Raw genomic sequence first — 24,780 nt, 5'->3', positions numbered from 1 at the left:
AGTACCTATCACTCATTTCATCTTCATCAGTGGTTTCTGTTCATTTGACAGCAAAAGGAATCATAAAAGTCATTATGGATTAAAAACTTGCCAGTTGCATTCTCATCTATCCGTGGTGTGCCTGCCTGCTCCTGCATATGTATGCACGCATGAATTAAGGAAGTTACGTGAATTACAGAGTGTTCACAACTTCAACTCTTATTGTTTCAGGGACAATATTAAGCAGGTTTAGTTTCAGTTAACATTGTTACTTGTTTTACCTCCAAGCAGTTAAACAAAACAGAGGGTTTTTTCTACAACAAAACGGATACTGTAATGTCAGGTCACAGTTGAAAGCTGAGACTATGGAAACTGACAGAAAGGACTCTTGTTTCAGGAGCTCTCTTTCAGATTACTGATTAGTAGATACTGAAAGACCTTTATATAGCTTTGTCAGGCTAAATGGCAGTAATTTAGGCACGAATTTCACTGTCCAAGAATGACAATATTTTTTCCAGCCATTCAGCCACATGTACTTCTCTTACAAGCTGTACAAATAACTTGTTACATAAATAATTTCCAGAAGAACTGAAAAACAGTAATTTGATGAAAGACTCATAATATTCATTCCTCATTTCTATATCAAAAACTATAACAGCAAATAAATTTTCTCAATCTGTCTATTAGGCAGGAACCCAACTTCTATCCCTCAACTTCCCAAAATGGTCGCTCCCTTGCACAGTTCATCAGAAAGACAAATGAACTGATTAGTCACTGTATGGGGATAAGATGTAGAGTAATTTCACAAAATTTTAGCTTATCTCTAGTCATGCACATTTGTCCTTTGCAGAAATTAAAGGAGCATGTGGACAGATATAAAACACATTAAAAATACGTGAAGACCTTCACCTTACCCAAACTGGGCTAAAGTACAGTAAAATGAGTGTAGGATGAAATCCTGCAATGAACAGCACCTTCTGCTTCTTCCCTCAGATCTACTATTAACAGGCATTTGCTTCAAAGCGTAGGAGAGTACCCTCTTACCTGTTTTTCATTGAATGAAAAAATTCTGTGCTGAAGGCAATCTCTTCAGCGTTCTGCAGCAAAAAATGGCCAAAATACAGTGAACAGTGGCATGATTGTAAAATGTTAATTCTGTAAAGATTTTGTGTCTACTGAACAGCCTGTGATAAATCTGATTTTGAAAAAGTGAGGGTTTTCCAATGATAGAATCTTTCTTTACTCAGAAGACAAATGGGGAAAAGAAGCCATCAAACCTCCCAAACAAAGAGAGAGAGAAGAGGCAGAAGACATTACATGAAAAACAGATAAAGTGACCAATAGCACATTATGGGTGCTGGTTGAGACCAAGTTCAAGGATTAACTTGAACTCAAGAATGAAACAGCTCAAGTTAAGGCAGTAAGTAAGGCTCTTGTACACCACTTACTTAGCCTTTTCAGACTAGAACAAAACAAATGTGACAAAAATTTTTTACAATGGTTATCAGAGAGAACTGGAAGACTGTACTTTTGCTTTATATTGCTGAAGTAATTTAAAGCTCTGAGCGTATGACCTGTGGATATACGGACATATATAATATCCTGGGGAAGAATTAGTGTGGCCTCTGTAGAGGGAAGCCATGTCTCAAAACCTACAGAACTTCCAGTGCATTACACACAACAGCTGCACGTAGGTACATTTTCCACTAGCCAGGCATTAAGGATGTAGGAGAGCACATCAACCCCCAGAGAGAATTTGATTTCAATTTGAGATAAGAATGTGACTAGGAGAATTATGTTGATCCTTTGGTGATGTCAACAGATCAATACTGAACTCAATGCTACCAGTGAGAGGACACCAAAAATCAATGCAGTTATTCTAAAGATAACTGGGAAGAACTCTCCTATGTCATCAAGGAGGCTCCTGGTAACATGGGCAACCATGTCGTGCAGAGTCTTACGCAAAATTATCACATACCAATTTTAGGCACATTTCTCATCTGTCTTGCTCATATTTAAAAGGCTGTTACAGAACTACAGATGGTTAGATACTTTCATCTAAATTACAGCTTTTACTGTGATCATGGTCAAGGTACTTCTCCTTTGCGTGCATGAAGAGTCTTTAAATTTAAGCGAATTATTCTAGCTCACAGGTGTGGATCTCTGTTGGGGAACTACCATAACCTTTTCCCAGCACCATCTGCTGGGATTAAAGAAACCCAGTTCCTTCCTCTACAGTATATTATCAGATGAGTAAGTTTAAAAGGGATTTTTCATAACACATATGAAGACAAGCCTTTTATGTTGCCATTGCAGTCATTTTTCACAGCTGCAACTATTATACTGGATGAATGAAAAATGAGAACAAATCAAGTCCCATAACTCACAGACCCATGAAATTTTCAAGTGCCGTGTAAAACAAAAAATGTTACTTTTCTTTTTTGTTTGACAGAATTACTGGAGCTGAATCCTTCTACATTCAGGAATCATTACATTTACACACACTTGATCCATATTACAAAAGTGGGAGAAGGAAGATACCTATCTGCATACTGAAACCTAATCCCTCGCTTCTACTGAAACATCAAAATTTCTGTCAGCTTTCTGACTAGCATACCACCTATATTATTTGGCACTCATTGCGAGGATACAGTGTTAAATGACCAGTTTTGCAGCTTCTGAAATTGTACCCATTAAATACAGTGGAGATTATTTCTTCCTCTTTCCATAAAGGTGATTAAGAGTGCATTCCACAGAAAGCACTTGGAGCTCAGGGGAATGAAGGTGAGAATAGCCCCAGAGACCCTTCGCTAAAGGAGCTAGGACTCATCAAAACAATATAGAGGAAGAGACTCATCCTTGGTATAGGCAATAATGCAAGAATTCTGATTTTTTCAGTTTCAATTTGAGTGGGATAATGGGATAAAAGGGAACACTTTTATTAGCCATTTGGTTTTAGAGATTTTTTTCTCCCTCTCAAGAAAATTCATCAAAAGCTTGCCAGAAACACACTGCACATTACTTCAGCTTTTTTAGTTTTTTTCTGACATGAATGTTTGAGCAATACTCCTTTGGTTTGTTATGCATCTTACTTAATACTTTAATTATTGACTTTGGCATAAGCTTTGGAGTATGCTGATTCAGTTTGCTGATGATAAAGCTGTGGCGGCATTGGCAGTAGAGCAGAGAGCCATAATATCAGAAAGAAAAAGCCTGTACTTACTACCTGGGGAGCAGGAGCAAGAGAAAAGGGATAAAATTCAGCTGCATTAACTACACGGTCATGCATTACAGACAAATAACAAGAACTCTGCTATAAAACGTCATCAACTGTAAACAGAAGGAAAATGGAAAACATACAGTTAGGGCAACAAACAACGAAACAGCCACAAACTACCAAGACAGCAGCTGTGCAAAAGGCAAATGTGATCATGGCCCATTCAATAATGTTTATTGTTCTTATTAGAAAAGTCTGAGAATTTTATAACTGGAGACAGTAGGCAAACAAAATTTTTGCAATCTCCCTATGTTTCAGTAGGGAAATAAATCATATGAAAGTTGCACCACTTTTAGTGCAACACGTCAAACACAGTCCAAGCAGAAACAAAAGACAGAAGGTGAAAACAGTTAAAAGAGGGATCTGACTCAAAACTCTCATAAGGCACCATGATACAAGAGATTAATGTACCTCATTCTTGCAATCTGGTTACTTTGAGTCCAGAATGCCTTTAATTAATACAAAATATAAAATGTGAAAGGGGTTGTAAATTTCATTTCAGAACTGTTGAAAAACTCCATGCTGTGAAATTGTCCCTTGTCCACATTGCGTCAGTACTTCAGTTATGCATTCTAACTCAAAACAAAGACAGATGCCAAAATATTTATCATGGATGAAAATTGTGGAATTTCTCAAATCTGGTAACTAACTCAGATAAAAATATATGGATAAAACAAACTTTTAACAAGTATGACTCTAAAGAATTAAATATAGTCTTCTAATAGCCACATGTCATTTGGGCAACTAACACATTATTTTATTTCAACTGTGACTAGAGAAAAAAACAAAATAAAATGGTCTTACTAGGTATTCAATACAGTTAAGACAAATGGTTCATAAGAAGCACCATGGCAAACTATTTAAACAGGTTATCTGATATATATTTATTGCATGAACTCAGAAATAGCAAACATAACCAGTTCACAGAATAGGAACTGACAGGAAAAAGAAAGTAAGATTTGTAGGGCTATTTATGTAAAGAATAAATTTCAATAGTTCTAATTTAGACAGTCATTTCCAAGGGAAATACATCTAAAATGAATTTTCCATCACAAATGACATTTGTGAAGTCATGCAGGAAAACCATGTGTAGAGGTTAAAATATTTTGCTTTTGTTTTTTTTCTCCAAGACATGAATTTGGCAAGACCAATAAAAATAGCCTAGTATAGATTACACCATCTGAAATCATTATGCAGTAACATGAGCTAATGTACTTTAGCTAGACAGCGTGAATATTCAAATGGTCAAATAGATACTGTTGCGCTGAGGAGAAGATGGTTTGGGGGTTTTTTCTCATCTGAAATTAACGATCCTCTGAAAACAAAAGATTATTTTTTTAATGCTACTGCTAATTAAACTAAAGGTGTGAACAACTTTTTATAGTAATGAATAAAACTGCCTTTTTCACTCAGTTTTATTCCTGCTTCACCTACTTTTGAATACCTGTGTATGAATTATGCATAGAGATGGGATTTGAATTTAAACTCAAAACATAACTTATGTGAGTGTTTATTATGGAGGTCATAGAGAGATAGGTTTTACTTCTACAAGAGCAAAAAACTTGCTAGTGAATTTTACGGTCTCTTTCATTGCAGGTTTTCCATTACACAGTGACCCCACCTGGAACTGATTACTGATCTCACTTAGCATTCACCAACTATTAATTTTAACTATTACCAGTTAATTGCTGCCCTATAAGTATTTTTGTTAAGACTAGAATTTGCCTTCCTCTTTCAACTCAAGCTAATCCTCTGCCAGTCAATTAACAGACCAGTGAACAGTGTGCTCCACAAGTATTTGCAGCCTACCTTGAAAAAATTGCAAGGAATCCTAGGGTAAAAAAAGCAAGGGCGCAGGGAAGAATTAAAAAACCACCTTTATTATGTTTCTTCATCTGATCACATGGAGTCTAAAGTCATTAAACAAAATCATTAGTCCCTTCCTAAAGGATCATCAGTAACTACATCTTGAAGTGTTGCTTCCCATTACAGAGCCAGCTTTTCAGCCTTTCTCTTTTCAATTCTACTGATCTAGTCAGAGGAAAATCACAAGGGTTTGAAGAGAATGTAGAGACATGGATCACTCACTACACCTACAGCATAAGGCAGGGTGTGGGGCATCCAATGAAGCAGTCAGGTAAAAACATTCATGTCCAGCTCTCTGAACTTAAATCATGATAATAATCATGTCAGAGTTCTCAGCGTCTTTTGTGTTCAGTTTTATCAAATCATTAATGCACAACAAGGGAAGCTGACAAACACATGTTCTCCATCACAAAAACAAACATCTGTAAAACCCTGTACACCAGATCAGAACTGTGGTCCATTAATCCAGAAAATTTGTCAATAGACTAATAAAAATATATATTAAAAAAATCATTAGCAATTAATGGCAGATTATCTCAAGGCCTTATTAGCCTTGCCAAAACACCCGTTTTCTCTGCAAAAGTATAAAAGTACATAATACCACCAGATTTTATTTTTATATATATATATATATACACACACACACACAAATCTATGGATCTCTCTCTCTCTCTCTATGTATATATGTATTGATACAGATATAGATATATCAATGTGTGCAAAAAGAATTGAAATTTTTCCTGGTTCAAAGCATGTTCTTAAAATACTCTCATTGGTACACAACATTAGGCTGGTGTAGGACATCTAATAAATCAGAGAACTGCACACACTCTCTTGTATATAGAGAGAATCTGAAAGAGGTACATCCTCAAGTCTGAATAAAATTCAAACAACTGATCATTAAAGAACATCATAGCTAGAAGGTCTAATTATCGGCTGAAAGCTGCACAATTTATGGTCAGCCTTCCACAGAATTGTAAAAAAATTCCAATCCTTTCAACAGTGTTAATTTTTTTTTCAGCTAAATACAAAATAAAATCACATACCACATTCTTTGGCACTGTCAGTGTGCCTCTGTTAATAAGAACTATTTAAAGAAAATCAATATGAGCATTATTTCAGAAATACTTCAAGATAATACCAGACTTCTTGTTCCAAGGATATTCATTAACATCTCACACATTTTTTTATTTCCATTCATTCATGACTGCAAAGTTGTTGATTGAAAGTAATTAATTTAGATTAAATTGGAATTCCTGCATTTCATTTCTGAGTTACTCCCAAATTATTTATGTAAATTTGTTATCTACTGATGTCAACGTTTGAATTTTTTATTAAATGAGAAAATGTCAACGAGCAATTCTACTCATGGCAACTGATCTGATTGACTGACCCTTTCAGTCACATGATGCTGTGCTGCCTCAATACAAAGAGATAAAACCAAGAAATGTGTAGAACCTTTTTGTTTATGCAGTATTCAGTTCTGATAAAGTCTGTGGAGCAATCAAGGTCATCTTCATTAATAAAACCACACTCAAGTCAATATTTTAAGATGTAGCATCAGTATCCAAAGGCTGTGAACCTGGTAGACACGGATATGCTTTAAAGATCAAAACTTAAAATAAGTTAATATATTGATGTGTTCACAAACATCTGAATTGGGAAGAAAATATGATTATTTGCAAGAAGGAAAACTTATTGCAGGGGAAGGTGGGGAGGGGAACAAGTATGATGACATGACCCTATTTTAGGATAGTATCTATTCCCTAAATCCAAACAAGTGCTTTTTGTCTCACAGTGTCTGAGGACAGGCCAGAGGAGAGATGTATCACGTATTTCTAGTGAGGAGGGTTTGGGGAAAAGGACTGCAGAGATGACATCAGTTCTGAGGTAAAATTGCAGTTCTGGCATCTTATCTGTGGCATATGGATGCTCACAGTATGCATCAGAACACAGATTATACATTTGCTGAAGGGCATAAAATTTAATGTTTTGTTTCTAAGGCTGTGTGTTATTAATCTTGGACTTGCTTTTACCCATTATCCCCCCACAAAATGCCATGATAAATACATAGCAAACTGTCAAAGGGCAGCATGATTTATAATTTTTTTTTTTTTTCCTCAGTGGGGTTCCCGTTTCCTTCTTTTCTTTTATAATTTATGAATCTTGAGCTCTAGCACAGATAATCATATAAATAACAGGAAATCAATTTCAGCATTATGTTGTTCTCAGGTAATTATCTGTGTCAGAATTAGGACCCAGTTCCAACTATGAAATTTGGTGGTTCGCATCCAAGTAATTTCTTACCTCTTGTTCCCTGAAGATGAAACTCAAAGAAACAAAAGCTTTAGTTGCTACAGATTGAATGGTCGCTTGCACAGTCATATATTTGCATGGCCTCCTAGCTTAGAATTACTTTACAAGGAGTGCAACAACACCTCATCAACCTATTCTCAGAGCAACAGATGCAAATATTGATGGTCTCCAATTATCCGTGTCTTTTAACTGACAGTAACCTATGACAGCAATGACACCATTTTTCCCTTTCATTCTATAACCAAAAGAAACATTTGCAATGGCTTATATCCACCACTAATCCTCTTTCTGTTTTAGACATTATATAGTCTATGATATTGAGCATATACAATGTATATGTTGAACAAAAACCCCGCACTTGAAAATGGTTTGCACAGCTCATTCTCAAGGATCTTTCCAATTGCATCATCATAACAGATCTTAAGAAACCAACAAGGAGGAAAAAAGTTCTCACAAGTTAGAGAGAAGTATAGTTTTTAAGATTTTTTTTTAATGGTAGAGGTACAGAAATTATAAATATCAGAGAAGACATCAGATAAACCAAGAACAAAAAACAGCATCACCATCTCGAAATAAACGAAATCTGGTTATCCTTTCTCTCTTTTGTATTCTAAGAAGAACATTCCTTATGAAATTACTGACTGTTCAGATAATAAAGGTCTGTTTATTGTGAATAGAGGAGGCATGGTAAGAATGCCTGAATGAAGAAGTAAAGAGCAAACAAATATGCAAGTTTCTGTGTTTAAATTCTGCTTCATTGTGAAAGCACAAGGAAGTACATGTTCTTTCTTTTTATACAATCTTAACTCCTACTAATGGCTCATTCATATTGTACATATATAGATGAAAATAATATTCAAACCTTTGCAGATTTTTTCCACACAACATGCAGTGTCAGAAGATTGCTTTCCAACAACTCAGCCAACCTTCTGGCTAGCAGAAGACCACAGAAGAATTGTTCAAGTTTACTGCAATAAAGCTGGCTCAATTGGTTGTACTATAAACAAAATTAGCATTGGGAATGACTTTTTTTTTTTTAATTTCCTGATTGAACTTTTCAGACAATATTCAGGAAGATAAAACTTCTTTGGTCTGAGTGACTGAAGAGGATAGTTATTCCTTCCTAGCAAGTACTTGAATTTCCATACATGGGGCACATGCTACTGAAAACTGCTGAGTATTTTTTTCACTGACGACCATGCATAATTGGTGGTCTGTTTAAATGTGGCTATTTACTATCTGAGACAGCATTTAAACATCTGTTACTGGTAGAATTCTGCCTATGAAACTGTGTCCATGTGATGGTTTCAGTCTAGGCCTTCCTGGAAACCAGCTTGTAACCAGGAAGGAACTAGGAAGGTGACCAAGGAAGTATTCCATGCTATTCCTTTACGTAACCTAGGGTATAAATAAGGCATTGATAAGATAGTTCGCTCTCTTCCTGTCCGGCGAGGTTCGAGAACGGTGGGTCCCTGTTTCGGTCGGGCTTATCTGGAGCCGAGGCCTGCAGTGACTGCTGTTGTCTGCCACCCGTGAGGGGAGAGCCAAGGGCCGTGTCTAGCCATCCTGCCTGTTCGAAGGGAAGTGGTGAGATTTTTGCTAATTTGCCTTCGGCTGGTTGTTTGACTTGTGCGGTCCTTGCCCCTTTTTGTCCTTCTCCCTTCCCTTCCCCCCCTTCCCCCCCCCCCGGTGTGTGGTATTCTCCTTTTGTGTATCTGTCTCATATATAAAACATATATATATATATATATATACATATTTTTGCTATAGCTTTGGCTGCTTGTTTCTTTTTTCTCTTTTCCCTCTCTGGGAGGCGGGTCCTCGTTGTCGAGTTTCGGGGGACTTGGCGGGAAGCCAGCTCGAAACTTGCACAGTCCATCACAATCCCTTACACAATACTACACACACTTGGACACACACCAAAAGACACAGCGAAATAAATGAACACATAATGCTTCTCATACCACAGGGCTTCAGTAAATTTATCTGCCCTCCACCCAGAATCATGTTGTTACACAATCATGCCTATGGAAATGCTTTCAACTGCACTTGAAAACACTTATTCAATTTTAGACGTACTTTTTGGACTTTGATGATCCTTGTGGGTCCCCTCCAACGCAAGATGTTATAAGATTCTCTCTGTAACACTCTAAAATAATGACTTTGTTACATCTAACCTCTTGTAGAATACTACAATGTTTTTCAAGTGTGGTAATTTTCTTATTAACACAAATTATACTGTTTCTTCCCACTCCTAAAACCAATCTGTGTAAAAAACTTTTCAGCACTCCTAAGAGTACTTAATTCAAGAGCTATCCATTTTCTCCATCAGAAATACAAATTTTAAAACTAAAAAATATTATCAAAACCAATGGCATAAATACATATTGGCTGACAGATAAAAATAAAGAAATAAAGGAAAAAAATACAGAAATAACCATTCTCTAATATAATTTTAATTACTAATAACTCTTTTTTAAGTATGAGAAACCTGTTACGATTACAAAGGATGATCACCTATTCATTCCAGATATCCAAAACTGCTCCAGGACTCCTTTTATAGAAAAAAAGGTAATGGTTCACTTAATTGACATAACAATGCATTAAGTGTACAAACTAGAAAGAGTACACTGCCCACCCTGAGTACTGAATTTTGATTAATATGATAGATACTCGCTTTGGCTCCTGAGTTAATTAAAACTTCAGCAGATTGACATTGACCTCTGCATTATACTGATTGCACATCACAAGCATCTTATTAATCAACTTACGAAATAATCGGAGTTACATCTAAATACAGCAGCAATAGGACACATAATCAAGGCATGCACTAGCAAGTAATTCAGTGCAGCAAGAGCACAGCAGCATTACAGAGAGTGGCAGTATGCTGGTATCAACACACAAAACTTCTGGGCGTTTTGTATCAGATGAGTACTGATCTGTTCTCGTAAACTGACAGTTCACAAAACGTTACATTGGATCAAATGCTCCTGAACAGCATCTTCTGGTTCAGCTACATTCAGTCTGCTCTGTGTGATTCAAGAACAACCCCGATGCAACGCAAAGCACAGCAAGAGTGGATAACTGGGGCATTTGTCTCACAGACATCACTCCCAATGCAAATTAAAACTTGTGCACCCAAAAACTGCCTTTTAAAAACAGGATTGGTGCAATACAAATAAAATCTCAGTGCTTCTGGAATTGGAAACATGCAAATACATACCATTATCAGTAGTTTATTGAAGTTCATATCTAGAAGAAAAGTTTGTTTCAAACTATTTTTTATATAAAAAATTATTATTTAGATCATAGAATATCTTGAGTTGTAAGGGACCCAAAAGGATCATCGAGTCCAAGTCCCTCCTCCATACAGGGATGTCTAACACCAAATCATATGAGTAAGTACAGATGCTCCTTGAACTCTGACAGGCTTGGTGCTGTGGGGAGCCTGTTCAAGTGACTGACCACCCTCTCAGTGGAGAACCTTTTCCTAATGTCCAGCCTGAACTTCCCCTGACATAGCTTCATTCCCTTTCCTCATGTCCTGTCACTGGTCACCAGAGAGATGAGATAAGCACCTCCCCAGACACTACCCCCAATGAAGAAGCTGTAGACAGTGATGGGGTCACCCTCAGCCTTCTCTTCTCCAAGGTAAAGTAACCCAATGACCTTGTAAGTCTTGCCCTTGAGATATTTCACCATCTTGGTCTCCCTTCTCTGGACACACTCCCACCGTTTCATGTTATACTTGTATTGAGACACACAAAGCTGCACGCAGTACATGAGGTAGGGCCACACTGTTATTACTGATTGTACTAAAAAACAAGCGATTCGTGTATTTATAGAGGTAGCAGGGCAGTTTGCTCCACAGAAACAATATTAATTGTATCTGAAAGAAAGCACTACAACAGTGTTGGATTCTCTGACATGACTGTCCACAAGAATTGTAATCCAATCACTTTGTCCACAGCTGACCTAATCAACAAACCCATTTTCTGTCATGATGGAGAAAATGCCTCAGTTACAGTATTAACAGGAATCAAATATACTTACAAGCCATTGCACATTTTACCATCTGTTTTCTGAGACATAGTGAAGCAGGTGTTGAGTTTGCAGTTCAATGCAAAACTGGCTGCAGCAGAACAATGGTTTTGCCACAAATCCCAACTGTAAAACTGTAAAACTTAAAACTTATTTACCAAAAAGAACAGAATGACAGCTGTGCCATCAAATACTCAAAAAAAGCCTTCCACTTTTCTATCTAATAAGCATGCACAGAGAGATAATGTTTAGACAAGTAACTTAGTGCTTAAGACAGGCATTTGGACAACAGAGTCAACAAAAATCTCCCATGGCAAGGTTCAGAAAATCTAATAGCCCATTTCCTCTCCATGATTAGAGACCCTCATTTGAAATGGTATGTCTACTCTCAAATGGTTTTTATTTACAGAATGGTAGAGTAAATTTTATTTTCTTGATTTTTTCAACACAGTTTTTTAATTCTAAGTCAATCAGCTGTTGAAACGAACCAGAAAAAACTGAAAAAACCTGCTCCCTGTACTGAGCAAAGAACTTTAATTGTCAAAACCTGGCCTATTCACTGCAAGTTCTCATTTCTGGTACCTAGGTGAGGAATTTCATCCAGAACACTGGGTTAAGAAGCTATAGAGCTTCCACAGAAAGTATTGACTGCTTGATACTAATTCTCATTTATGACTCTCAATAGATCAACATGCATTTTGATAGGGACTGACTTCCCCCCTTCTTTGAGAAGTGCCTTGGTTAACAAAAATCTGACATCCTCTTTCTGGACAATTCAACATTGAATTGTCTTTTCCACAACAGCACTGCTTCAGCAAAAGGAGCAAAGCACAGGTTCACCATAGAAGAGTCTGCAGTCAAACGCTTAGGACATTTTTCAAGGGAAAAGATGAGGTGGACAGAATCCCTTCCAGATGAAAAGGAAGTGAAAATCTTCAACTAGGCTATGCCAGCTGGTGCCATGCATGAAGGTCACCATTCTTCCCATCCATCTGACACCTTTACCAGCACCAAAAGGCCCTCTCTATCTCCTATTTTCCTACCTCAAAGCAAAGTCCAACGTACCCACCACAACATTCCCAAATAAGGCCTCAGACATACCTTTCCAACAACCTTCCCTATGGGCAGGAACTGCCTGAATAAAAATGCTTGCTGCTTGCCTGAAGGTGTGAAGGTAGCAAGCAAGTTGCCGTTCCTGGTAGAATGTCACTTGGAGGACAAGCAAATCCATATAGGCAGTTTCTGCTCAAAGATAATTCTCATCCTGATCTAGCTAAGCACCAGCACCATGTACTGTCAGCTACATGCTTGCATCACTTTGGAAAGTCCAGTGCAAAAAGTCACAACCAAGTAAGCACAAGTGCAATTGAAGGCAGGACAGACCTGCTTTAAATGCACCCTAAAGCAATATGAGCAAGTGATTTTCAAAATAAACATGGCAAACAGTCTATAAAACAAATGACTCTTGAGATGAACAGAAAAAGAAACCTTTATTTTTTTAAATGAAGGAATGGAGGGGAAAAGAGTTGGCATGCTTTCAAAGCAAAAACTGTTTGAACTTCAAAGCATCAAGTGCAAATCCAATCCATTTCTATAATGCTTTTATCAGCTTAACAACCAAGTTTTAGGTTTGCTAGTTTAAATCAGCTAACAAAGAATTAGCTGATTTCATCTGCTACTGCCATTACAAAAGTAGATGCCAGGATGACAGCTCTGATAAACAGGATTGGCAGAGTAAGACGTCACTCTGCACACTGAAATCTTGAGTTCAAGCCACACATTGAATTGAAACTCTCTCTATGCTAAAAACTCAAGGACATAAACCACCTATGATTCAGCTCACACTGTCAGTTCAAGGTTAAGTTGCTAAGTACTGAGCACCTTTCAGGTCTTCAACAAGGATCACACAGCTGAAACACTGCCCATGCAGGAAAAGGTAACCTTGGAAGATTTACCATTCTTACAAGGAAAAAAGTGCCTGCGATTTCCCTGTTAGGTTTTTGTTTCAGTTTCTTTTTAATTGTTATTAGTTTAACCTTTGATATTTAAAGGAAGCCCTAAGGATTTGATTGGAAATACTTTCATTTGTCTTTGGCCATGTACCAGATCTGCAATACTCAAATACTTATGTAGTTCGTTAGGCAAAGAGGGTGCATGCTAAGTAAAATTCCACACCTAAAATCCCAACAAGGAGAAATTCCTTTTTTTTTTTTTTGCCATAGTGCTGAGTATCAAAAAGATCGAAACCGAACTTCCTCTTCACTCAAATACTGTATTTAGACTGATTCTGAATTCAGAAACTCTGAACAAGAAGATACATCATGGTAACACAAGACTAGCAAAAGGGTTTAGTTTTTAAAGAAAATACAAGTTTAGAATACAAAATTTTCAGAATTATTTTCCAAAGAAGTGTGGAAAATAAGCTTTTAGATGAAATACACACAGAACAAAATTCCAAACTCTACAATAGACCAATGTTGCAACTTGTCGAACAAAGACTTTTTGTAAAACAAAACACAAAATTTCAACTTTACAGCATTTTGAACTCCAATTATACACAAAAACCCTTGCAAGAAATCAACTAAAATGAAGATGAACTAGCCAGGCATTAGTAGAACCTAAAAACAGAATAAAAGAATGAGAATAAAAGTTGTTCTAGCCCAGAGTACTGTCTCTAACGGTGGCCAAACACAGATACCTCAAGAAGAATGTAGAAATAGTGCAAACCCCTGTCATCACTGTCAAAGAATACCCTCATAACACTCAACAGCTTACAGTTCAGTAGTATCTTCACGTTAGATCAATCTTAGTGGATTTCCTGCATGTAAACTTGCCTAGTTGCCCATTAAGTCCACATAAACTTTTAGCATCCATAGTGTCCAGTGGCTAGGACTTCCACCCCTTAGCGACACACTGTGCTGACATAGCCTTACCTCCTGTCACTCATTTTTGACTTGATAATCCATTTTTTATCAGACACCCCACAGAGCTTGCATTAAAAAAATAAAACAAGTGATCAAGCTCTTTTAACGAGGTGTTCCATCCACGCCACACATCTCCAGATATGTCTGTCTTAACCTCACAATACGATTTACTAGTGAGAGAAAACAATGAAATGGTTTCTTCTCCACAACCTCTTTTTTTATCTAAACTGAATTTTATCCACCATTTAAATGCCCTAACAGTCCAATAAGGTCTTTCTGCAATTCTTGGTAGGCAATCGTGTCTTTTAAACCCTTGATAATTTGCAAAGACTGGCAAATATCACTGTTCAACCCCTTCATTTATGGAGTATATTGAGCAGCACAGACACCTGAACTGATTCCTGTGAAATTCCACTGCTTAAAGACAACCGTTTACTCCTACGCAAGCTTTCAGGCATTTATTATTTTTCCTAGCAGGATCTTCCACCTCTCCTTCCACTACTCCTTAGTTGGTCATGCAAGCACGGATTACTGAATACTATGGTTTAGGGATCTGCCAGGTACACTTTGCACAAAGGGCACTCCTTCCAAAGGGGAATTCCCATGCTTGGCCACAGGTGTCCAAATGCAGGTCTTTGCAGTGAGACAAAAGACATCTTTCAATCCTGTATTTGTTAAAGATATTGTAGGACAGTGTTTCCTGCTGGTTGTTTTAGTATATTATTTTTATTTACTGCATCTAAAGGGATCACATACCCATAATTTCAGCCTCACTTGATATACTTTCACCACCACTAGCCTAAGTAAGGAATTTTTTTTTGTGTATACAATCGAAATTATCTCCAAAACTAGAAGGTTAGAGACAGGGTTACCAAGAGAAAACAATACACTTTTATATTACACTTAGGAACCAAGAGGGATTGTGGAGTCTCCCTTATAGATTTGCCAAGGTACACCTGCCAGAGGGGGTCTGAGATAATCATCAGCACTCTGGATGCTGGCTCTGAAAAGATCTCAAAGCCAGCCTTGGGACCTAAGGACTGAGAGCTCACTGCCAAACTTGTTAGAGCAATCTTCCCTCACGTCATATACTCCTCCAAGTTCTTCTCTCTCCCTTCCCTACCTCTTAATCTTTGATTAAGGTGGTGGTTATCTCCTGTGTTCTCTCTGCTTTTGTTCTAAATCTTATTTCCTAGTTCTATCCAGCAGCAGTGCAGATCTAGTGGCTCACATCCCTACACCAGTTGGGTGTGGTTATCTTCTACATACAAGCCTTTTGTTAAGTGTTTCAGCATCTGTCTTACCTTGCAAAGTAGAAAAATCCACTGCACCTCAGCCTTACTGTAATACTTTTATAAGCATTCATTCTTCCTTCCTCACACTGAAGAGTTCACATTTTAAAACCCCTTCCTAAGCTACACAATAAACCCAGGATGTATCACCAATAGAGATTACTCTTAGGCAAAGCCCACCGTCACTATCACATATGGTGAGAGAATTCTAGACAGACTGCACAGAACAGTACTAAACCAGGTGACACAGTGGTATCAACTGCTGTAAGTCAGCAGCATACTTTTTTCCTTTTATTTCTTTTTTTTTTTTTTTGATCAATTCTGGACACAAAACTGAGTGCTGGCTTTAGATTTCCTGTTTTACATTTTAATGCTTCTGCATAGGTGTACAGTGAAGTCAAGTATAAATGTGGTAAGCATACATAAAACTATACCTATTTAAATGGGAATAGTAGCAACAGTATGAAAAAAAGTAGCAGCAGGTGCTTAAGACCTGGCCAGCAAGCCAAGAATGATACTACATTGTACTTCTACCACCTTTCCTGCCCCTATTAGATGCAGTACAGCAAGCACAGGTATGCTTTGTAGGAATAACTTTCATTGCATGCCTTTCTGAAAAAATATTATACCAAGGCAACCATGTTATTATCTGCAAGTTTCCCACAGTAATTCAGGATCTTAATATTGAATTGGCAAAATTAACAATCAGCAAAATTAACAATTGCTATTTGCTACCTACTGACCTGGAGATTTAGGTCAAGTACCATGAACCCTTAAAAAATAGTTGTAATTTTCACTTTTCACACATTATTTTCTATCCACAAATTCAACATGAACCAACAACGCATTTAGAGGGCAAAAATTGCACACTAACTACAGCATTTTACACCAGACTTCGGTTTTTAAAAAAATATGAAAATCTGGGACCTTTAAGTTGCTGGGCAGGACCATCACCAGGGCAGTAGTGTAAAATTAATGAATGAAGATGTACCAGCTCATTCACCTGCACTGTGCTCCAAAGCGAGGGCTCTGCTGGCAGAGGCCTATCCAGGGACTCCTGTTTTGAGTGGGAGTTTTGTCAGCGCAGGGTCTACCAGTGCTGATAATGGCGATAGAACGACAGCAGGTTTGGGATTAAGGGATGCTGTGAATAAGGTGGCGTTTCGGTGCTCTCCAAGTGATGCCCACTCTGCATCCCACACTGTGCGGTGACTGGATGCTGCCAGCCCACACAGATAACCTGACTAACGAAAAGCTCCCCACTCCGGTCAGCGTCCACCCAGACGGACCCATGCCTTGACCTATAAATCACTCCCTGCTTCAGGGAATTTGCACGGCTTGACTCCCGGGAGTGGGAGGAGGGCTGCAGTTTTTCTTCGAAAGCCCACACGCCGCGAAATCCCGCTTGCTCCTGCGCGGCAGCTCACGCAAACCAAAGTTTTGCCGCTCTCGCCATAGCGACGGGGAGCGAGACCCACCCCCGTCATCCCCGCTCCCCCCGGCGACGCCTCACCGTCCCAGCTCGGACTCCAGCTCGAAATAGTGAGCCAGGGTGTCCTTGTTGGAGCCATCGATCCAGTAGTCGGGCGCGGCAGAGCCGGGGCGGCCGCCGGCCGAGGAGCCGGAGGACGAGGACGAGGAGGACGAGGAGGACGAGGATGAGGAGGGCATGGTGACTTTCAGCATGCCGGGACGCCTGACGGGGGCTGTCCCCTCCTCCGCACCGGCTGCGGAGCGCGGAGCGGTGAGCCAACGGCGACAACACCTCACCTCCCTCCCTCTTTCTCTCCTGCCTTACTTATTTCCTTCCTTCCCTCCCTCTCTCCCTCCCTCTCCCCTCCTCCTCTTCCCCCTCCCTGCGGTTCCCCGGCCCGGTGGGGCGGCGGGGCGGGACCAGGGCGGGACTGAGACCGCCCCGGGTGGGGGCCGCACCGCCCTCCGATCCTGCCCGTCCCCTCCGAGCCCCGGGCGATCCCTTCCCGCAGGGAGCGACCCCTGAGGCCCGCCAAAGACGGTGGGATTCTCGCGAGTTCCCGGCAGAGGCACCGGGAGTTCCCCGAGCCCCTGGAGCAGGAGGACCCGGCTCCGCGAGGGACAACTACACGGATGGAGAAACCGCATCCCGATCCGGAGGGGAGGGATGCTCAGCCCGCAGCGAGGCGGCCCGCCATGCCGCAACATTCCCGGCAGCTCCCGAACCGCCGGAGTTCAGGAATTCTCTCTCTCACCGTGAATTTGGGGAGGAGGGTGTTGAGGGCAGAGAATGAACAAGACAAACCAACGATGGGAAAGAGGCTGACAAATGCTCGAACATGACTGCAAAAATAATAATAAAAAACCCAACACATAGCTTTCCTTCCCACCGGCGAACTAAAAGAAGCCGTAGAGAAATAAGATTGCTGTGCTACAATGCAGCTCTTAACAGGTATCTGTTAAGATGGCATGCATTCGGTTTGTACTAATGCTGAATGCAAAATCCTTCTCCAGAAGCGCCTATAGAAGGGCCGTTTCTGTTGGTGTAGTGGCGAAATAAAACAGCAGCAGCTGTGTGTGCCTCGCATGCATAGTGTGCCAGATCAATCCCACTCGCATCCTCTCCGTGCTGTTACACCCACTCATACTGCCATGCCAGCACAGGCAGGAGGAAAGATGGACCATGTGCAAGCCTGTGCAGCAGAAGGGATGGAAGTATTGTCCTTAATTTTCAACCACAATCCACTATCCTGTTTTGAAACATGGTGTTTCTTGCTCAAATAAAGCACAGAATCCTGTTTAGTGTTTGTGCTAATTCAGGTGTACTAATGTTTTCCAAGATGTTTTGTTTCCCTCCATAAACAAGTCCATCTCTTACTGTTTCTTAACTTCTTTACTGTAGCCGGATGGGCCAAATTATCTTAATTCTGAACTTCTTAACTTCTCAAAGACCCTAAAGAAGAAATGTGTCTCTCTGCTTAATCAGATGATAGAAGAAGTATCTGCTAAACTGGTCTTTGTTAATGGTAGGAAAGGATAAAAGAGGTACATGAGATAGATAAAAGACAGATGAAGCCCTTTCCTTTGAAGTTTACTTATTGCCATTATAAAATTAGAATGTATATCCCCATCATGATTTGAGATTTTATCATTTTCAAATTCATATTTGAAAGGCAGGAAAGAGTAACCCAAAGTCCTAATTTGCAAACAAAGTTCCATCCAATTCCAAACTTCTTTTGGGATGAACTTTGTGCCCAGAGCACCTACGGTTACAGGGCTGAGATCAGAACCAGAGCAGCATCTCCTGGGAGATGGATGAAGAAAATCACACACACAGACAATGGCAAATCAGCACACTTAGAAGACCATATATTCCACATGATATTTTTGTTTAGTCAAATACCTAACATATTCTGTAACCCAAATGGCATGTATATTTCTCTTGTGGTAGTGTTTTGTAAAAATTATGTTAGTAAGACTATGTTTAACCAGGTACATGCATTCAGATTTGCATCTCAGATGATCTATGTATGGTTACCATGAACCTCTAGGTACTCCTTGCTAAAAGACATAGCACCAAGGGATTTTTTTTTTTCTTAACTGGACTACCTGTGTGAAAGGCATTTCACTTTCCTTAAAACTCTGACTCAAAGTAAGATGCATTGCACCGTCTTACCAACCTAGTACTTGAAAACTGACTGGACCTTATTCTTCAGAAGACCCACTTTCTTCAAAAATTAAAATAACAATATCCAAATACGTCCATATAGAATTAAAGAAAATCTTCAGGCTGAACAATGCATCTAACCAGCATAGAAATAAATGCCTCTCAGTCTCCAGGAAACTAAAGGCAGCATTTCAAATCCATGGTGGTTCACTCAGATCTATGTGAAGATTTACATCATCATTATTGGACATGAAACTAAAACACTAATAAAACTAGTTTATGTTTTTGTGACACACTATGTGTGAAATTTTATTATGGAGCTACAAATATCATAATTTTCCTGCCAAAAAACCCAGATTAAAACCTCAAAAAAAAAAAAAATGGCAGGTCAAGGAGGAAGCAGTTTATATGAACAAAATATACATGCAAGAGATGTCCAGCCTCCTGCCTCTCTTCTGTCACCCAAAATTTTAAAGCTCAAAGCAGGAATTTAATCTGGTGTCTTGGTGGAGATGTGGGATCAGTAATCTTTCTACCCTGCTATTTGCTGCAGTCCTGTTTTGTGAATGCTCTTGTCCTTTTGTATAGACCTCATTGCATCAGGTAAAAGCAGTCCATACTTTATAAGGTTACATTAAAAAGTAAGGACAGTACAGTAAGTACAGTACTTTTTAAACTTGACTTTTGAAGTTTTTATACAATTTTAGCATCTAGAACTTGGGTAAAAACTTGAGAACATGAAAATTCTGTCCAGAATTCTGAATAAGTAGTTTCCAGTTTATAGACATCATTTGACATAGCACCATGTTAGTCCCTTGCAAGCTTAGGCTAATATTTCTGCCTGAACAAAACGCAGCAGCTGCTTATTGAAGGTACAATGTGTCCACACGTGTAGTAGAAAAGGTGGTATTATCTATAAGAAGTACTCTGTCAGATACTGTCCTCCTTAAGGAACATTTCTTTCAAAATAGCTTTCATGTACCAGAGCTTTCCTCCTTACATGGATGATCTGGTATGGATTCCACATTTGCACCCACACTAGACCTGATGCTTATCTGCTATATGTGTAGTGCAAATGAGGTCTTCTGAAACAGAAGTTACTCAAACCATGTCATATACAAGTCAAAGAAGTTCAGGTCAGGGCAAATCCCCAAAGCTTTCACTTCCCTCACCTGTCATTGATTTTCCCTGCTGAATACAAAGCCCTGCACTACATTTTATTTTCTGAAACTTCTTCCATCTTGCATTCAACTTCCAGAGCCTCTGGATGACTATGACTGTTAGGAATACCAAAACCTTTTGCTAATTTCTTTGTTTTTATTTATGTAGAAGAAGCCTTATGACTTGTATCGAACAAGTTCACTGCAGTCTCTTATCATCTTTCATGCTATTTTATATGTAAATTGAAGTCTACTTGATGATTTATTGAGCTGCTGGGTAAAGATGGACTCTTTCACCACTTGGGTATGTGAAGAGTTTTAATTAGGTAAGAATGAACACAGTGCCAGGAGAGGCCAGGAGAATAGTGGTGCTGGTGAGGAGGTGTGTTTATGCAAGAAAAAAAACAAGAGGAACAGAAACATCCTTTGTAGAGTGACAACTGAGGTGAAGGACAATAGCAGCATGTCCTTTTGCCTCCAACCCTACTCATGTGTTTTGAAGTCAAGACCACTTTTTTTGTCAATGTCTGGGAAAAGCAAACATGTAAATAGGGATAAAAAAAATGATCACCTGAAGATAAACTGTCAGAAAACAATGTGATTCATCCATCCCTGAACCACATTATGTGGGCTGCAGTTATCAATAGGGTCATTTTACAGTCAGTGCAGGAAGACACACAGAACATTATTTGCAATATAGTCACAGCACTTATCTTTCCAGTCCCGCTTTAAGTGATTCAATAAATTTTTTGATTTCTAGAATGTGGGAGGATACTTGAAGCATTCCCTTTCATTTTTAAGGATCAAACAACATTGGTTCACAAAAAAAAAAAACACTAAAGCCGATCCACATGTTTATGAGTCATTAAACTCAAATAAACCAACCTCTTGAGGACAAGCTTCATAATCCAGAAGTTGCCTAGTAGGACCCACGGAAGTTACACATCAGTCTTCCTGAGCTCTAATCCCTGCTCAAACAAAACCCAGCTGGAGGTTCTCTGCCATTATTAGCACCTCAAGAAATTTCTCCACAATAAAGTGTTTCCTTGATTCCAATGTGGAACTTTTTCTCCCCCTTTCTTGCCCCCCTCCCTGAATGCTGTTATGCAGTTTTAAATATGCAGTTTAAACTTCCTTCATCATAGGGAAAAGGAACACTCTCCTCACCACACACCTCACAAAAAAAGTAAACCATGAAGTGAATTCTAAAACATACAAGTAAGTATACAAAGTTTTCTGACAGGTTTAAGGTGATGCCAGCGTTTCAACACTTCCAATAGAAAGTTGAAAAAAAAACACTGGGAAAACAGATACAAAGAGTCCTAGTCACAGCCAAGCACTCTTAAAATGAAAACTGACAATTTTAATATAGTTTCTTTCACTTTGAAGAACAAAAAGACAATTTTATCCTTTTTTTGATACTTGGAAAAAGACATCTGCATACAGGAAATTATATAAAAACTGTAAGAGTAAGTCAAAGTTAGCAGTTTCTTAGAAATGGTCATTTGTATGAAGCAAACTTGATTTTTCTTTGATTTGCTTGATTTTTCTCTATGTATATGCAGATTTGCTCCACTGCCAGCACCTCAGCACCTTATCTAGCAGTAAAGCCAGTTCAGTAGGTGAACATTATCAAGAAGTTAATAGCCACGTCTGTAGTCATAGAGATAGAGGAATTCAAGGTCCATCCCTACTGCTGTTCTGCAAGGCAGCCAACTTACTAGCTAGGTTAGCTGGTAAATCTTGCCTTTCCAGTTGTATTATTTTGCAACCTTCCCTTATCCCACTGTGTTGTGAAAAACAATTATGTTCATCAATTCTGACTGCTGCTATCCAGTATGGAACAGATCTACTCTGTGTAACTCGTTTGCCCCATGGCTACAAGTGGCTACAAGTTAAGAGGGCTCTTAATTGTAGTGCAGTTGTGGCTGGGTTTCTCGTGAATTGAGTGCCAGCGACAACAGCGAGAAACACAGGGTGTACCCAGGACATGGTATAGAAGAGTTAAAAATAGCTGTCATCATTTACTTCAGTGATTCCTGATTGAGTTGCTTCCAGTTCTGTAAATTCAGGAAAATTGCAGCTTTTATGAGCAAAGAAACGGTTGTAGTTTGTTGATATTGTTTTGTACATCTTTCTGATTAAGCATCCAGATACCGTCTTGTTCAACTGCAATCTAATCTGTTTGAGTGTCCTGCCCAATATTGATGATAATAGACTTGCTGTATGTTAGCTAAAGGGCTTCTAGAAAAGATCATATTCTGTGGAAAAAACCCCAGATATTAAATCATCCAATTTAAAAGTCAGAGTTAACTATTTAGCTATTTCTTTTGGTCCAGTACTATACTGCACTTTTGGTCTTCATGAGGACAATCATTTCAAGTGACAGACCTGATGTCTCTGTTGATGAATCTCACAATGACACAGCAGTCATGGGGAAATGCTTATGCAGAAACTCCAAAGGAGTCAAAATTCCTGCACTTGAGTATTCCAGAGAGTAATTCCTCCATTTACTCCCCTCTATACTGAATGTCTCTGGTTTTTTTCCTTTCTTTTACAGGTCCCTTAACTCTTTGGATCCATATGGCCCTTCTATCACTACTGATATTTCTGTAATACAGGTTGACCTGAGACACAGAGTAGAAGAGCATCTGTGTCCCAAGAAGTAATGTTTATAAGCTTATGGATGGACAAATGTAGAGGAAAGGATTAGGAAAACACAAATTTAAACTCATGTTGTCTCACATAGATGTGGTGCCTATTTCAGGCCTGGTTGGTGTTGTCTCCACTTTGTCTCCTCAGGCGTATAACTCTTGCTTAAATGCTTCACTGTTCAACAGCTCTCGTATAAAAGCACTGGAGTTCCAGGATAAAACTTTCCTCACTGTGATCATCTTTCTGCATATCATCCCTGGATTTTTCCGGTTTTGATTCTTGAAATTATACTGCAATGACTTTAACCCTCAGGGACAAGAACAGCTTACTGTTAGGTAAAAGGAGGCCTTTCAGCATCTCATCTCAGAAGCATCCACATCAAGATTTTTACCCTGTATTTATTACAATTCAAGAGTAATTATTGTAATGAAAGAGCATACACAGGTATACCTTACACTAAGTTGCTGGCGGACTGCAAAGTCTTAGTGTTATTCAGCTACTTGCTATCATTAAACCCACTAACAGAGGTGCTGGGGTACATTCCTATAATGTAGATAACTTCTGCAATTTTCATAAAAAACTTGGAAACTTTGGAAACACCTCACAAATTCAATCATGACTAAAGATCATGTGAGATTATACTCTTATAGAAGATACGCCACCTCTTGTAAAATAAAAAAACCTGAATCCCTCCAAGACAAAACAGAATTTAGTATTTCCAAGTCACATCACTGCAATTTCTTCTCTATGTGATATACATATATATTTAAACAAGTTACATTAATAAAATTGTGCATTTCCACTCACAAGATATGAGTTTTATTTGCACTTTGTGAAAATGATTTTGTTTAAATTCTCATTTAGCTAAGTTTTTTAAATCTGTACCACTCACTAATCACAGTAGTGGGACTTAATGATGATTACAGCTATGATTTGTGGACTGAAAAAAAGTATTATTCTATTATTATACTTGCTCCTTCAACTACCATTTTTCCAATTAAAATTGAAAAAGATAAATAGAGAATATAAAGCAACCTGGTAGAATTTCCAGAAAAGCTAGTTCGATACCATATGTAGAGATGGTATTTCAGAATCTCCTCCAGCGTGTCCTACTGTGACCTCTGTGAGTGTGGGGGTTGACCCTGGCTGGATGCCATGTGCCCAACCAAGATGCTCTATCACTGCTGTCCTCATCTGGGCAGGGGAGAAAAAATATAACAAAAGGCTCTTTGGATGACATAAGGGCGGGACAGATCACTCAGCAGTTGCCATCATGGACAAAATAGATTCAACTTAAAACACCTTTCCCCAGCCTCACCCCTCCCTTCTTCCAGGGTTTGACTTTACTTCCAATTTTCTCCATCTCCTCCCCACTAGTGGTAGAGGAGGATGGGAAATGGGATATGCAGTTGGTTCATGATATATCTCTGCCACTCCTGCCTCCTGACAGGGAGGACTCCTCACGCTCTTCCCCTGCTCCAGCATAGGGTACCTTCCCACATGAGACAGCCCTCCACAAACTTCTCCAACGTGAATCCTTCCCACGGTCTGCAGTTCTTCACATGCTGCTCCTGTCTGAGTCCCTTCCATGGGACGCAGTCCTTCAAGAAAAGACTGTCCACAGTGTCGG

General features: G+C 39.0%; 1 protein-coding gene across 3 annotated transcripts in view; it reads right to left on the bottom strand.

Annotated features, from left to right (window-relative positions):
* Nucleotides 1–17,491, bottom strand: part of CAMK4 (calcium/calmodulin dependent protein kinase IV) — a 149,584-nt gene extending 132,093 nt beyond the window's left edge. The window contains exons 1-2 of one of the 3 annotated variants that reach the window (XM_039380735.1): nucleotides 17,209–17,491; nucleotides 16,699–16,794 (exon numbers count right to left, since the gene is read on the bottom strand). In XM_039380735.1, the coding sequence (XP_039236669.1) occupies nucleotides 16,699–16,794; nucleotides 17,209–17,381 (269 nt within the window). In that variant the 5' untranslated portion in view covers nucleotides 17,382–17,491. The remainder of the gene's footprint in view (nucleotides 1–16,698; nucleotides 16,795–17,208) is intronic. The other 2 variants (XM_027712567.2, XM_027712568.2) reach the window with 2 other exon arrangements.
* Between the last annotated feature and the right edge of the window lie 7,289 nt (nucleotides 17,492–24,780).

Source organism: Pipra filicauda, unplaced genomic scaffold, assembly GCF_003945595.2.
Source record: "Pipra filicauda isolate LSUMZ 115617 unplaced genomic scaffold, ASM394559v2 scaffold108_size2327098_pilon, whole genome shotgun sequence".
NCBI lineage: Eukaryota > Metazoa > Chordata > Aves > Passeriformes > Pipridae > Pipra > Pipra filicauda.
This window is presented reverse-complemented; position numbering and strand designations above follow the sequence as displayed.